Source organism: Sarcophilus harrisii, chromosome 3, assembly GCF_902635505.1.
Source record: "Sarcophilus harrisii chromosome 3, mSarHar1.11, whole genome shotgun sequence".
NCBI classification, from domain to species: Eukaryota; Metazoa; Chordata; class Mammalia; order Dasyuromorphia; family Dasyuridae; genus Sarcophilus; species Sarcophilus harrisii.
The window spans coordinates 337,087,616-337,104,251 of NC_045428.1; the positions used below are offsets into that span (position 1 = coordinate 337,087,616).

General features: G+C 38.8%; 1 protein-coding gene across 1 annotated transcript in view; it reads right to left on the bottom strand.

Moving 5' to 3' along the window:
* The window catches only part of LYPD1 (LY6/PLAUR domain containing 1), a 29,183-nt gene extending 13,000 nt beyond the window's left edge, over positions 1-16,183 (bottom strand). Inside the window, exons 1-2 of the mRNA XM_003763811.3 lie at positions 15,488-16,183; positions 13,726-13,860 (exon numbers count right to left, since the gene is read on the bottom strand). Of these exons, the coding sequence (XP_003763859.1) occupies positions 13,726-13,860; positions 15,488-15,539 (187 nt within the window). The 5' untranslated portion in view covers positions 15,540-16,183. The remainder of the gene's footprint in view (positions 1-13,725; positions 13,861-15,487) is intronic.
* Positions 16,184-16,636: the final 453 nt, after the last annotated feature.

Consider the following 16,636-nt stretch of genomic DNA (forward strand, 5'->3'; position numbering starts at 1 on the left):
AAATAAGAGTGTGTGTGACAAAGACCCATAGAGAGAAAGAGAGAAGAGAGATGAGTTAGAGAGAGACAAATAGTACGGGAAGAAAAAAAAAGACAGAGAAAATCATGGAGGGAAAGAGACACACAAAAGAGCAAGAAGAGAGAAACTAAAGAAAAGGTGGTGATAATAGAAATTAGGTCAGGGATGTTCATCTAAAGAGTTAAATGATAAGATCAAAAGCCATAATTTTGATGGAAAGAGAGATGGAGAGGGAAGGAAAGAGAGGGGAGAGGGAAAGGGAAGGAGGAAGAGAGGGAGAGGGAAGGAGGAAGAGAGGGAGAGGGAAGGAAGAAGGGAGTGGGAAGGAGGGAGGGAGTGGAAAGGAGGGAAGGAGTGGGAAGGAGGGAGAGATATTAAGTATAGATAGCTCTTTCAAGGACTTTAGATGGGAAAAGAAGCTAGAGGAAGCATGGTAGGATCTAGTGAATTTTTTCTCCCAAGAATGAGGTAAATTGGTATTTTACAGGCAGCAGAGAAAGGAGAGAAAGAAACACAAAGAGAGTCACAGAGAAACAAAGGCAAAGAGACATAGAATGATAGAAATTGACACAGAAAATAAGCGTGTGTGTGACAGAGACCCATAGAGAGAAAGAGAGAAGAGAGAGGAGTTAGAGAGAGAGACAAATAGTACAGCAAGAAAAAAAAGACAGAGACAATCATGGAGGGAAAGGATACACAAGAGGGCAAGAAGAGAGAAACTAAAGAAAAGGTGGTGATAATAGAAATTAGGTCAGGGATGTTCATCTGAGGAGAGGAAAAATACAGAGTTTGAGGCAAACGTTTTCCATATAAAACAGTCTTCAGCTGAGGAGGTAGTGGGGGTGGGAGCTTAAGGAGAGAGATAAATGTTTGGAACAACCTTAGTGATGAGTGGGATAAATAATAAACTGAGAAGGAATATAAGGATTACTTTATGATAATTAAGCATAGCTGAGATTAGATAACATCTCAGGTGGATCAGTCAGCAGAATTTTATGACTTTTTTTTAACCTCTATTTGGCAATGTATAAAAAAGAAAGCAAAAGAGAGGGTTGACAGAAATAATGGAAGGTTAGGATTTGGAAAATATGAAGCTAAGAATTGTTGACTAAAGGGCAATGTATAATTCCCCACAGGGTCAGAATTAGAAAAGAAGGAGAGTATAGCTACAGTAAGATCAATGGAAAGAGTGGATAATCTGTAGAATTGCTCCTCAATCTTTAAGGTGTAAAGATTGCTGGATTTGGGCTCAACTAGGCCTGGGTATGTATTCTGTCACCTGAGCAACCTTAGGCATGCCATTTAATTTGTCAATTTCCTTATTTCTCTAAAGTGGGGAAGGGGAGAATTTGGACTAAACTATTTCTGAGGTAATTTCTATCCCTAAATCTGTAAACCTTTTGATTCTCTCTTACAGAATTTAGAATGTGGCCACAAGAAAAAGTAAGTAATTCTCTAAGAAATTCAGGAATTGTAGAATAGCAGTCTCAAGTTAAATTTGAAGGGAAAAAATGTCAACATTTTAATGGTACCAGGAATATGTTGGGTAGAATAGAGAGAATCTTCTAAATTAGCAGCCAGAAGATTAATCTATCTACTTAGCTTTGCCACAAACTGGTTCTATAACCTGGAAAAAGTCACCTCCTCTGTCTTAGTTTTCCCATTTTGAAAATAAGGGCTGGATACCAGATGTTCCTCTTGGTCCTTTCCAGTATTATGAGATTCTTGGGAATTCAGGCTATTACCCAAAGGATGATAATGTTTCATTATTTTCCAGTCATGTCTTATTCTTGGAAACTATTCTGAAGTTGTTTGCCCCCTTTTCTTTTCCAATTTATTTTACTGAAGAGAAAACTAAGGCAAATAGGATTAAGTGACTTGCTCAGGGTCACAGACTAATATATTTCTGAGACTGGGTTTGAACTTGGGAAGATGGGTCTTCTTGATTTCAGGACCAGCATTGTATCCACTGTGCCACCTAGCTGTCCCCTAAGGATAACATAAAATTTAAAACCTTAAAGGAAGGACTCTCTCCTCTAATCCCTTTCTGATATACAGCCCAAATATGATTATTTGGAAATGATTCTCTTGCCACAGAGATGAGTTAGCACTCTCTTGATGATTCATAAGCTTTCCTTCATAAGAGGCCTTATGACAAAGGGCATCCTTCAGTTTAACACCCCGTGCTCAAATCCATTGTCCATAGGTGTGAGAATTGTCAGAAGTGACTCTTTCTGTAGGAATTTCCTTTTTTTTGCCCAGAAAAGTGCTGACTTAAGATAATAAAATTCCAAATAATGTAATGATTTTTCAATTTAGAATTCCTAAAAAGGCACAAAACCCTTTAAATAGCAATGTTATCTGGGTGGTGACATCTTCAAATAGGTAGGGGTATGTCTGCATCTCTGTGTTTGTGTTCATAACCACAGCTGTTAATCCATACAGCTGCATCCATCAGCTGGAAACACTTATGTTCAAAATAACAGCTGGAAAAAAAATAAAAAAAAAAACAAAAAAAAACCCAAAATAACAGCTGGTTTGGCTTGTAGCATACATTGAGAAATGCTAGGATTTGGGAAGAAGTTCATTTGACAATTGATCCATAAATGACAGGTATTCCTAAGACGCATAAACTGGGGACATTACTGTTACCGTTACAGAGAAAGCACAGTACTTAACCTCTCCCTGGTACCCTTTCAAAAGCTTAAATGGACTGGGGTTTGTAACTCCCCTTTTCGAGTACAACCTCCTTAAAATGGATATGTTCAATGATTACAATAATAAATCTACCTGTTTTAATCTCCACCTTAGTTCTGAAATAGATTTCATACACAAATACATATACATTTGAGTGTATCAACAAGTCATAAACTTTCAGCACTTGCCCTTTGTGAAATGAGTGTTGAGTTGGGTTCTGAATGAGCAGAGTAAATTTAAACATTCCTGTTTAACATAATTAATGGAGACTACTCAGAAACACAAACAGGCCTAGCATCAGCATATAAGAAACCACTGGCCTAGGGAATATTACTCTGAGGAAGTTGCCAGTGGACCCCACTTCCCCAGCATGATTTTTCATTGCACTCATTATGCATGCTGAGTAAGGTTAACTATCAATGCTACTTCTTGACCAGTAAGGATAAGCAAGGTATTTCATTTTTCTTTATCTCTAAATCTATGTTAAAATCTAAAAATTAAATCCAACACCTCTGTTCAGCACCAGTGCTAACTTGTTTCCCCTTACTTAAAATGCCAGTTTGCTGATTTGCTTTATCTGTTTTGCCTTTCCAATACACAATGACAGAGCAACAGGAAAGTTGTTCCACCCTTCAAAGAAACTTAGCTAAGTCATCATTCTTTAGACACTTCTCCCACCCTCTATCTTTCCCTCCAAAGGGTAGGGAAATGCTCTAAGGAAGCATATCCTGACTTTGATGTTGAGATTCCCCTATACTCCCTTCAGGAGGTGGGAAATGGCATCATTAGTCAACTTCTTAGCCTTTTCTTGTTGCAAGAGCTCTCTGAAGTTACCCTAAGACCCAAGTGGTTTGCTGAATTTTGCATAAGCAATAAAATATAGTGCATAAAACCCATTGCAAAGTGTCATTTAATACACCTGCTTCAGTTGATGCTCTTTGTAGAAGTCTTGGTGGAGGGCACAGTAAACTACTTTGGAAATTCACATTCATTACTTGAAAAATGTGTGCCAGGTTATGGCAATCTAAGTGTTTCCTGTTAGGAGCCATCCGCCTCTGGCACCATCTCTGTTCATTCCACATCTCTCTCAAACAAGTCCAAGAAATAGAAAAACATAAAAAGCTATTGTCCATGTCTGGTGAGAAATGAAATGCACTGGACCAAATATCACAACTTCCTTAAAATAATACAACACTTCATCACTTCCGCATCTGGATCCTTTTTATGGTTTGCAAAGTCATAAACCACTTGAAATCAACTGTTTGAACCATCATTGCTTTATTGCATTTAAAAGTACTTTAAAAAAGCAATTTATTACAAGCTCTCCATGGTTTCACCTTATCTAATGTATTTAATTCAGTTCATCTCTGCTTGCTTTGTAGTGATGGAGGCAATCGAAAAATTGGAGGCAATTTATTAATAAGAGAACATGCCCTACAGCTTTGGCATGTGAAAATAGTTTCTGATTTGTAATACAGCTAAGGCCCAAGTTTACTCCATATAGAGTGAATTAACAGCATATGCCATAATTCTTTTGTTCACTTGCAAGCTGATTCATCATGGATTTACATGAAGCAGGCAGGTTGCATATTTTGTCTTTATCTAGGCCCTTAGAATAGGAAGAACAGATGTTTTTCTAAGAGAAATTTCCCCCTCCTGCAATACATATATGTACACTAAGAATAGGAACAAGGATAGAGACTGGATCCAATGGTACAGCACATAGTGCAGAGGGAAGTCTCATTTCCTACTTCCAAAGAGGTCAGTTATTTGTCTACAGAGTGGCCAAGACAATGATTTGGCAGAGGAAAATCAAAGGATATGTGGAAAGAGATTATTAAATCAACTTTTCTTAACCAAAATATGTGATTTTAATTTTTCTTTCAAACTACAACTCTTATTATAGCCAGTTAGAAGATTCTCTCTTTATTCTTTCTTAAAGTCAGCAGAAATAGAATGACTAAGGCTTCTTTATAACCTATAGGTTCTACTTGTGGCCAGATGCCTTGGATGGGATCACCCACCCTTAAGAGCTTTAGTTATCCTGAAGAAAACAGCCATAACCCTAGAGACCCTCTGTATCTTAAGGGAGTTAAATCGATGCAGTCTAGCAAAAGCAGTTACCAGGAAATCATGAAACAAGGCTTTAGGAATCCTAGAGGCGTCTGCTCTCATCTTAGAAGCTTTAGAGATTAACTCAGCAAAATTGATCAGTTTGAGGCTTAGAAGGAAAGGAAAACAGGGAGACAAGGGGGTCACTAAATATTGGCCTGTTTCCTAACCTGGGGAAAATCTGTAGACCTTAAGAGTTCTCCCTAGAATCTTGAAGAACTGAGAGGAATGCAATATCTCAAAACAATTCATATATTCTCTCTCTCTGTATGTATATACACACATACTATATATATATATATATATATATATATATATATATATATACAAGCACATATGTATACATGTATATGTACATACCCATATGTGTATACACACACACAAACACACAGATTCCCTCAGAATGGGAAATAAAAATCAAATGAGTAGTAATATTAAAGAATCTTAGATCAAAGCTTCTCCAAATCGGGTAAAACTGGGGAGGAGGTTGAAAAATTATGATTTATTATCAGTAAATGTTTGATTTTTGTATACCTATTTTATATAACTATATGCCCAGGATTGTGTAAAAATTTCTTGGGGAAAAGGGGTCACGAGTGGAAAAAGTAGATAAAAGTTGGCAGCAACTTTCAAAATTGATTCCAATATCCTCATTTTACAAAGGAGGAAATTGAGACTCGGCTGTTAAGTGAAGTGCCCCTTGTCACCCTGCCAAATTTCTGGACCAGAATTTGAATGCAGAATTCTTGACTCGAAGCCCAGTGCCCTAGCTCTATGTATTGTTGTTCAGTTGGGCAGTTGTGTCTGACTTGTGGGATGTGAGGTGCTGCAGCTGGGAATAACTCAGATCCGGTCTAAAGTGATGCTCTAGACAACATGTTTATTGTACCAGCAGGTGTAAATGCCTAAGGCCAGGTTTAGGCAAAATCTGCTCAGAGTTGTCTACAATTCCAAGAGTATGAGAAGGTCCCATTAAGCTGCTGGCAAAGTCAGGTCACTGTTCCCTGTATGTGGAGATTTGCTCCTGAGAAGGGGAGCCATAGATTGCACAAAGGTATGGGATCACCCCGTTAATATGGCCAGCAAGGCCAGATTGTGGCTCGGGTAGTCAGAGGGGCTCCCATGTCCTGCTGGCAAGTCTCTCTCAGTGACTAAGCTGCTGGTTTGCTCTGGCATAGGCTGGATGATAGGTGGACAAAACTATGGGGTTTTATACAATTGAGAAGGATTTAACTATGTGTAAGGGGAAGGAGGTTTATCTGGGGTGAGCTCAGGTGGTACCTTGGGTTCCCCTAAACTTATTTATATGAATGCAGGCTTAGCTGATGCCTTGGGGGCCAGCTAAAGTTATCTTTATAAAACTTATGTCTGCAAGGTATAATAGTGTGACTATGACTATGCTAAACTTTTACGATTCTTTATATTAAAAAGGGGTCACTTTGCTATGGGGAGGGCATATGCCTTATGGTTACATTCACACATCATATGGGGACTTTAGAAATTTAATTAAATTGCGGGAATAGCATATAAAGCACTGTACCTATTTGCTTGGTTCTCCAATTCCAAAATCCAAGTTTTATAGAGGTCATTTTTCTCACATGTAATTGACAGCTCTTTTAGTGAGGGGGGAGATTATACATTTCAGACTCTTCATGACTCCATTATCAGGTTTTATTAGCAAAAATAACTAGATAAGTTTGTCGCTTCCTTCTCCAGTGGATTAAGGCAGAGGTTAAGTGACCTACCCAAAGCCACACAGTTCTTAAGTCTCTGAGGGTACATTTGAATTCAGGTCTTCCCAACTTTAGGCCAAGCAATATATTCACTGAGCCACTTAGGTCCCTCCTAAACTATTTAGCTCCTTTAGATAACCTTCAGGAAACTCCTTTAGAAAATGTTTATAAAATAGACCAAGAAATGACTCCCAGGAATACCAGTTCATTTTAAATTTTAGGATGGGTCTTGCTGGACTAATTAGAACTGAAACATCTAATTTCCTTAAGCTTTTACAATGATTAATTTAAGAAACAAACAAATTCTACTCCTTTTACCATATAGAATTATAGGATTTATAACTGGATGAGACCTTAGAGACCATCTCACTATATTCTCACATGTATGGCTCAATTTCCTTACTTTACAGAAATGTTTAAAATGTGCTTTATCTATATCACTCATCTCATGAACTCCTCTCAAAAGATGCTAATATTATTCCCCTTCTTTTTTTTTTTTTCAGAAGAGGAGACAGAGACAGACAGAGACAGAGAGCAGAGACAGAGAGACAAAGACAAACACAAACATACACAGACACAGAGAGATACATACACACACACACACACAGATCACACAGAGACACACACAGGTACAGACACATACACACAGAGACACACACAGAGTGGTGCTAAGCAATGCGTTCAGGTTCAACATGCTTATTAAATATCTGAGGCAACATTTGAATTCAGATCTTTCTGACTTCTAGTTGAGTACTCTTATCTGCTTAAATCACAGCTATTTCAGGGCTAACCAAACCCAGTATTCAGCGATTTTGTTAAGATTACATAATAAAATTACTGCAGAGAAAGAATTAGAAAGGAAATCTTTTTTTTTTCCTTGCTGAGTACAGGATATTAAAAATTTGTGGCTATGTTATTTATTTGAAAATAGGACATTTTCAATAAAAAATAAAACATTTGATGCAAGCACACATTTACATAACTATAATTATATGTACATTACATATCAGACACATATATACATATATGTGTATGTGTGCTTGTGTGTATATAAAGATTCCTAGGCTTACCCAGAGGTATTTAACATATAATGTAGTTAAAACCTCAGTGAGGTTTGGGTTTTGGCAGGAGGACCAAGAAATGTAGGAAGGAAGAGAGCTGCTCACTGATTTTGTGGGTACAGAACTGACCATGGAAACAATTTTGAAGTAGAGGTCATCCATCTTCAATATCCTCCTACTTTTCTTTGAACACTTCTATTCAGTCTATCAGATAATCAGCTTCCCAATACTATCTTGCTGACCTAACTACCTCCCTCCAAAGTATTCCATGCTTCAGAATTAATGACCTATCTTCTATCCCATCAAAACTCCCATTTTTTCAGTCCTGGTGAGCTCATTTAAGTGTTAGGAAAAGAAGAAACCAAATGAACTAATTTACATTAAGGGAAATGACTAATGACTCTGAATACTTGCCCAGGGGTATTTTCATTTTTAAAAAGAGGATGTTTATTAATTCAAATGAATTCCTAATTGGTAGAATTTCAAATTGAGAAGATTAAAATGAAAAAATTGAGTAGAGAGTTAAAAACTAGTGAAAATTTGAGATGGGGTGGGGTGGTGGGGGACAGTGTGGAGTTTGGCTGGAACATAACTGCCAAATGTAAGTATCACAGCAAAAATCATCTTTAACATTTCAGAAGGTATATAAAGAGCGAAGCATTACAGATCTCAAGGTTTTTCCTTAAGACATATAAGGGAGGCAGATTTTGCTTCCTAAGTTAAAAGAGGATCGTGTGTTTTGTTTTCTTAACTTCTTTCCATTTGCACTTGGGAAAGTAGCAGCTTTGAAGCCTCTCTGTTTAAATTCATTATGAAAACCATCAATGACTGATGCTTTCATGAAATCTTTGTGGGAGGAATTAGTGTTAGGGGAGAATAAGGATCAATCTTCAAACATTTCGTCTACAGAAGTTGGAAGTCATTATTGGCTGCTTTTTTCAGCTACAAAGTTAATATAAGCAAATGCATCACTTATAAGAGAGTCCATGGGACTAAAGGTATTTGATATTCTATCTCCAAATTCTTCTCCCAAAGCCAGCTATTTCTCCCATAAAGAAAGTGAAACTTATCTCCTTTTTTTAGAGACAAAATAATAGGCAAAACTTCTTGTCCCACAGGGAAAATGAAATAAAGATGTTGATACTGTGTGGAATCAGTCTCATGAAATTAGTAATTTGATTGTGCAAGACAATAATATCTAATTAACAAGACTAGCATGAATATGGAAGGATATATATCTTGGCATGTGTTTCTGGGATTTTTTGAGGCCACATTAATCTTCCTTTCCAAACTAAACAGATAGCTCACTCCTTTAAACTTTGTCAGCTGAGTTAACTGGAAGGAATATGTTTGGTAAAAGGAGATGTTGAAGAAGAGGATGGGAACAGAGAACCAGAGACAAAAAAGAATGGAAAGAAAAAGTAGTGGCAACAGAGGCTAGAGGAAACAGGAAGACTAATAGATTTCAATAGGCATACCCCTTAAATTGCTCTGAGAAAATGCTAAAAACCAATTTGCACATACAGGGAATCTATTAAGTAACTGGCATTCTGAGAACTTACGTAAGAGGCAGATTGAAATAGGCTTTTTCCCCATCTTAGAAATTAAAGTTTTTTTTTAAACAGGTATTAGATAAATTATATTTGACTAACTCAAAAAAGAGAAAGAATTGCAGTTAAAAAGATACTAAACTATAACATTCATTAGTGCAATTCCCCTTCCCCCCTAATAAAAAGCCTAAAACATTTTCCCCCTTTATTTTAAGACTTATCGGGAGATTATAGAGGGCAACGATTCAAAGAACAAGGTATAGTTATTATTCTAGTTCCATACATCAGTTATAGAGGACTTTATGTTTCAAATAAAGGAACAAATATCTACACGGGATAATGTCCTTATAGTTATTTCTCTTTTATATAGTGTTTGAGAGAGCATTGAAAAAAAATAATGGCACAAGGCCCAGAGTCATCCCTGCTTGACTTAATGAGAACTAACAAATTCTTATGGAAAATACTCACTTATATAGCTTTAATGTTAAACACATCAGAGCATGTAAATCAGTAACCCTTCTATTGCAAAACAGACAAATAGATTAATGCATATTACAAAGGATGGGTAAAGAGATCGATTGGACTTCCAATTCTAACCCTAGACTTTCTTCTCAATATACTATTACTTAACTTTTAAATAAGGCTTGGGAAAACCAGTAACATATTGTTCATCAATACAGCTATATTTTACTTGAGGCAGAAATTGGCTAATCTATAAAAATTAAATTATACCCCTTTGTATCTAGTCAAGAGGAAAAACTTCTAATTACAAGATTACACTGTCAAAATAAATGCAAATTCACATTCTTTATGTACCAGGTTAAAAATTCAAACTTGAGGAGTATTCTGTGAAATGAAAATCAATATTTGAAATATTTTGTCACTTTCAATAAGTGTGAACTAAAGAAATGAAATGATCAGATGTATTAGTAAGGAGATATTAACTTATTAAATACACTGTCTGGAAGAAACAGTCATTTAAATCAGATTTAAATATCAATTAGTAAAACCAGTAAAAATGATGAGCCAAGCCTTCCCTTTGTCTGATCTTGTGCCATATTATCATCAGACTCAGGGGAAGAATAAAGAGAGCAAAGACCAGAGGAAAAAATAATCCCAATACCTAATAGGACTGTCATTCTGGGAAATAGGTAAAGGTTAACTTTAATTTTAAACATACTTTCCAAGTGAAAATCAAATGTCCCAGCTTCAAAATTCCTAAAAGCTGAGTTTGCAGACTTAATCTAGAGAGGACTGAATGAAAGCCTTTACACATTTCATTGGCATTTTTTGAAAGGGAAATTCTTTCATTACTGCTTAATGTCAAATCTACTTGATTTGGAAAGATTTACAATCTTTCCACTATCCCTCTCTTTAGTCAACTTAAAGTCTCAGTCTCTATATCTATGAAGACTGCTATGTACAACAAGCACAATTTTCAAAATCATTTGAGGTTGCCCAATTTCTCTTTATGGGAGACAAATTGTATCTGCTACATATACTCAGGAGTTAAAAAAAAAAGCCAGTCAGCCTAACAAATCTAATGGCCTCCAGGTTATAGAATGCTAAAATTCTCAAAGTTTTCACAGTTTCATGGTACAACACAGTGGTAAAGGCTGTTGACAACTTATTGTAGCATAGAAGACACTTGCTAGACTGAATTTTAGTTGCTTAATTAATAATTAGCTACCTTGGGTGATCTGAGTCAAAATACATTGGGTTTTAGTTTTTGTATCTATCAGACAATAGTTTTAAAATGGATGATCTCTAAGGGGTCTTCAAATTCTGCAGTTCTTAAAGCAATGTTACATAATTTTCATGAACTATTTATCAATCTTTTAAAATCTTTCTTCCTAACAGTGACAAAAAAAAATTGTGTGAGTTGCTAGGATATAGATTGCCAAAGAAAAGTTTAAGCAATAGGTCTAGCAGTGAAAGGGCATCTGGGGTTAGATTGTAAGGAACTTAATATGAAGGAATTTCCTTTTTACCCAGTGACATCCTGGTTAAGTTGAAATGAATGGTCTAGAATTGCATTCATGTGTGGCGTTTTCATTCTCTTTAATATCATTTAATGCAGAAAGACTATATTCAAGTTTCAAACTTAAGTTTGAAACTTAACTGTTTTAGAACAGTTTCGTCTTTGTGCGCACAGAGCTACCTAGCCCTGGCTTTCCCACTTATTACTCGGACCTTTGGCTCATGAATCTGTTTGACTTTTTCTAGCTTTATGGCAGAAAAAGATAATAACTCTCACAGAATTATCCAGTAAGTCACGTGATTTACACACTCTTTTCCTCCCTCTCCTCCAGTTCTAATTCCTATGGCCCACATCTATAAACCCAGCTAAAAAAAACTGTAGAACAAGCTGGTTTAGGGGGAAATTGCCCTAATATGGCATAATGAAAAAAATGCTTCATTTAAAGCCAGAGATCCTATTTTAATCCCAGACTGTTGTGTGCCATTGAGCAAGTCATTTCATCTTTCTGGCTTTTAGTTTCCTCATCTGTAAAATGAAGGCAAAGAATGAGATAACTTCTAAATTCCCTTCCAATCCTAAATCTAGAATCTTCTACTATTCACTTCTAATGTTAGCAGAAAATTGTATAACTTTCTTTTGGCAGATTTTCTCTATGTTTAAATCAGGCCTCATTTTCCTTTTTTTGACTAGTCATATGAGAAGAAATTAAGAAGTACATTGAATATCAAATATAAATTATTATCCTTGGACATCCTTTGTCAAGGGTACCAACTTCTCACTGAAAAGGGATATCCATTGTGGTTTTATTTCTGCTCATTTGACTTTCCTCTCTTTTTCTCTAATCTCCATCTCAACTAGATTCAAGATAATAACACCCAAAGAGGCAATTAATTCTAAAAGACTCTAAAGGGCTGCCTAAAGCTCTCTATTAGAAATCCCATTTTGCTTGACTCTAAACTACTGTTCCAACCATTTATAATCACCAGTGAAGAATCTGGAGCTAGTGACACCATCTAAAGTCACCAAATCCCCCTTGGTATGAGAATGGCAAATTATTCTTCAAACAAAATGTTCAAATAATGACCGGTTAAACACAAGTGACAAAGAAACACTTAATCAAAATGACCTATTATGCTAGAAACTCATTCCCAGTGTAATTTTTAAAACATAAAATGAAAGCCTGAAACTGAATACTACAAAACTCAACAACTTCCCTTCAGGACATATTTCTTACACCAGTAATTTTTCTCTTAAAGTCTCTAGAAACATTTTTTTTTGGGGGGGAACAGACCTGGATTCTAGCTGTGATATAAGAATCAAGTACTCAGAAACAGTGTACCCCAATATCAAAATTACAAATCATCAGTAACCAAGGAAATGATTGGATTAGATTGATTGGATTGCATAACTGGATAAGAAATTCCTAAAAAATTCCTCTGGAAGTACTCTTTGCCCCTCTTTTCCAATTTCCAGTCTTTCATTTTCATTTGAAAGTCACATTTTTCCTTCTTTCATTCAGTTCCCTTCAGATTAGGGGCTATGGTTCCCAGAGAGGAAAATGTTACAAGAGTTCAGTCAAGGGGACAGCAAGTAGTCAGTAATTAGCAAGATATTAGATTAATTAAGAACATTATTTTAAAGCACTTTAAAATCTACAAAACTATTTTCTTGTTTTCACCAAATTGTTGCTTACCAATAACCTTCCAACTTGATATTTTCTTAATTGAATTTGACTCACTGATCTTATAAAAGACTGGATTTGATGATATTCATTAAAAGGGTGCAAGTTTCAGTACATGGATTTCACCTGGGAATTCAAGTCAGTAGCAGGTGCTCCTCAAAGAACCTCAGCTACTCAGGCTAATGGAAGCAACCTTAAGTTTTAGAGGATTTCTGGGGAATGGTTCTAACCTAAGAGTGAGTCTTTAAGCACAAGACAGGTGGGAAAGATTTCAGTCAAAAGACTGATCAAATAGGATCCTCCCCTCCCTCTTTTCTTTATTACAAGGCTCTTTACAATCAATCTATCAACACCGATTGGGGCATGGGGGCTGAGAGTTGCTTCCCTTTGAAAGATTTTGGCAATTTGTGACTGGAAATTGATGCATTAGTTCTAAAATTAAATAAAGATCCTACAGCTTTCTTCAAAGAAATATTGTGTGTTTCTATGACAAAACTCATTTTTCAAGCACTGACCTCTGGGGAACTTCAACTGGCTCTATATTTCAGCCTGACATGTCTCACATCCCACCATCTAGTTGCTCATGGAAGAAGCGGGCATATTCATATATTTCCCCTCATTTGTGATCATCCTTTAGCATAGGGTGGTCACCTAAATAAATACCAAGATCAAAGAGCCAGTAATTTAAATTAACACTCTCTCCCATGTCCCCAGAGGAAAAGCCCTGGTAATTAACTCTAATGAAATTAAAGTAACTCTCAACTCTTCATTTCCCCAGTCTTTTAAAACTAAATGTGTGATAACCACAAAGAGCTAGTTAAATCAAAGTCAGTCCTCTTTATGGTAATTTAAGAACTTTATCCAGGGAGCCAGAGAATCTTTGGAGTCTTACCAGAACTTTGTTCCATTACTTCTTTCTGACAAGTATCTTGAACATTAACGGTGCAGTTCACAATGAACTCAGGGGAAGAGCAATCATCCAGCTGGAATTCTTCACATTGATAACACTGGATCTGAAGAGCAAAACCTGGAAGAAAAGATAATCATCATAGGGAAATATAGCAAAGTGTCTTTGTCACACCCTGAAGGTATTGAGCCCAAATAAACAAAAAGTAATTCTCTCCTCTCCTAAAGCTAAGTGATTGGATCTAATTCCCAGATCAGAGCAACCCAAAGCACCAAAGGGATAATAAGACTGGAGCCGCCAGGGGGCAACCAAGACACCCAGGGTCCCAGCAATTTGGTCTATTTCCCCGGCCTCCCCCTTTGCTCCCCTCCCCCAGCATTTCAGTTCTCCCACTCCGTTCTTAAAGACGTCAAAAGACCATCAAAGAAAGGGTGAAACGAGGTACTTGGCCCTAGGAGGGTAGGATTTGAAAAGAGCAGCAAGTCTCTACTCATCACCAATTCGTTTAACATCTAATTGATTACACAGGACTTATTCTTTTGTAAAATTAATGTGCAGGACGACTCTTAAAGCATATATGTGTACGGATATATGTACATGTACACACACACATATATATATTATGTGCATATTTAAAGGTCATAATGGGAATTTTACATCTCCCTCCCCCCCGAATTGGCAAGTAGACGTCTGGTTCCATGCAGCGATCTTGCAGCGCCCCCGTCGGTCCCCCAAGCCCCGCTGCCTTCCAGACCCAGCGGTCCCACAAAAGGGATTGTTTGGCTCCCTATGTTGTCTATTACTAAGAAATCTAGTTGATGTATCCCCGACATCCTAACGTGTTGCAGCGCGGAAGGGATAAGCTTACGATCCAGGATTTGGGGTGGGGGGTGCGGTGCATCTAGACAGCCTCGCCCTGTCCTCCCCATGCCTTTACGATGCCGCGCCTCGGGTAATGACACGTTCGCTGAAGGGGTCAGCAGTCCGAGACCAGGATTAAAGGAGTTTTTCTGCCTCTATTACATTGCAGAGGTTTTTTGGGGGTGTCGATGGGGGATTGTAAACAAGTCAGTCGGGAAAAGAGGGAAACTGCCGTCTTGCAATCTCCACAGCCCAGCTAATCTGGTCAAGTCTGGAATCCTCTACTTATCTGTTTTAGGGGAAATGAGCCCTGGAACCCTACTGTGGTGTGTTTCCTTCTCTTCCTCCACCCCAATTCTCACGTATATTCCCTCTTCCGCTAAATGCAATAATTCAGACCAGGAGCCTAAGAGGCAGGGGTTTCTTGGTGCTTTGCTCACCTGTCCGCTACGCTACTCCCACAGGCTGTTGAATGAAGAATAACTTTGCCATGGTTTGAAGATTTGGGGGGGGGGGGGTTGTGGGAGGGCTCTTTTCTACCACCATTGCAGATAATGAGACTCTTTCCTCACTCCTCAGCCTCGCTCTCTCCCTCCACATCCCCGAGCTCTATCCTAGATGCCCAGCGAATTCAACCTCCAATACAGAGGAGCCCAACGGACTTGATTTTTTTTTTTTCTCCTTCTCTTTTCCTCCTTCTCTTCATTCTCCTGCTCTCTTAGTGAGGGAGTTGGAGACTTTCCCAGTCTAGCACCTCTGGATAACTGACGCGGCAACAAAACTCTCCCTTTGAAGCCGGAGCAATGAACGCAATCAGATAAGCAGGTGGGTGCTACTGGCAAGAGAGGAGGAGAGTCGGGAGAGAGATAATGTGTGTGTGTCTTACCTGGAAGCAAAAACAATCCCCCAAAAGTAGTAACGATACCGAGGAACCACATCCTCTCGGAGCCGCCAGGCTGGGAGCGGAAGGTGCATCAGAGACTGCACCGGTTGTGGCGGCTCCTGCTGCTTTTGATATGGCCCACGCTGCAGCCTCTTGTGCTACCGCCGCCACCACGAAGAGAAGCTCCAGGTGCAGTCAGCAGAGCCCGCATTGCCCGGCTCTGGGCTCCGGGCTCGCCGCTCCCGGGCTCCAAGCTTCGTGTTCTGAGCTCTGCGCGCTCGGCTCGCTCTGCTTGCTTTGGCTGTCTCCGCGGAGTGCCGCGCCTCAGGAGTTTGCAGCTGATAGTGAAGGAAACTACCCGGAGAGCCAGAGCACCCAAAAAAAAAGTCTCTCCTCTTCTTCCCACCTCCCATTACAAGCACCACGTGACGGCAGCAGAGTTGGGGTGGGGGTGGGGGCGCGGGGAGGGCTGGTGCCATCCAGCCCCATCGCTATCCCACCCCTTTTCTTTTCCTTCTTTCCATCCTTCCTCCTCCTTTCTCCGAATGGGAGGGGACTGGGCGGTGAAAGTTTTTCTAGATAAAAAGCTCGGGGACTTGAGAAGGGGTTATATGAGTAGATAGAAAAGATGCAGCAGGTGAAGGTCCTATCCGTCAATCCTAGACAGTGAAGCGGGTGGAGAGGACAGGGAGGTCGCTGGTAGGGAAAAGCGCGCGCAAGTGTGTGTGTGTGTGTGTGTGTGTGTGTGTGGTGTTCGTATGTCCATATCGGTATAACATTTCTCAGCCCACTCCTTTATTCTGTGTGCCTGCTGGGGCAGCCGTTGTAAAGGGTCCTAGCCTGCCTTCCCAAAACAAGCGAGAGGCACATCCTAGGGAGAATCATGGTTACTTCGCCGGACAGACGGAGAATGGACCGCAGAGGAAAAACCAGAAACCGGCTTTGAAAAGGAAGAGAGAGGATTCTACTCTGTTAAAGTTGCCCACCCCCGCGTGAAGCTGTCTCGGTATTAACTCCTTGCCGATCGGCCTTCTCGATCCTCTCTTCACACCCCCTTCAGCCCTTCCTCTTCCTTTAGTCCTTTCCTTTGGCAGGACTGGGCTGTGGGAGCTTGCTTACGGAGCTGCATCTAGCCAGGCTATCCCCTGCCTG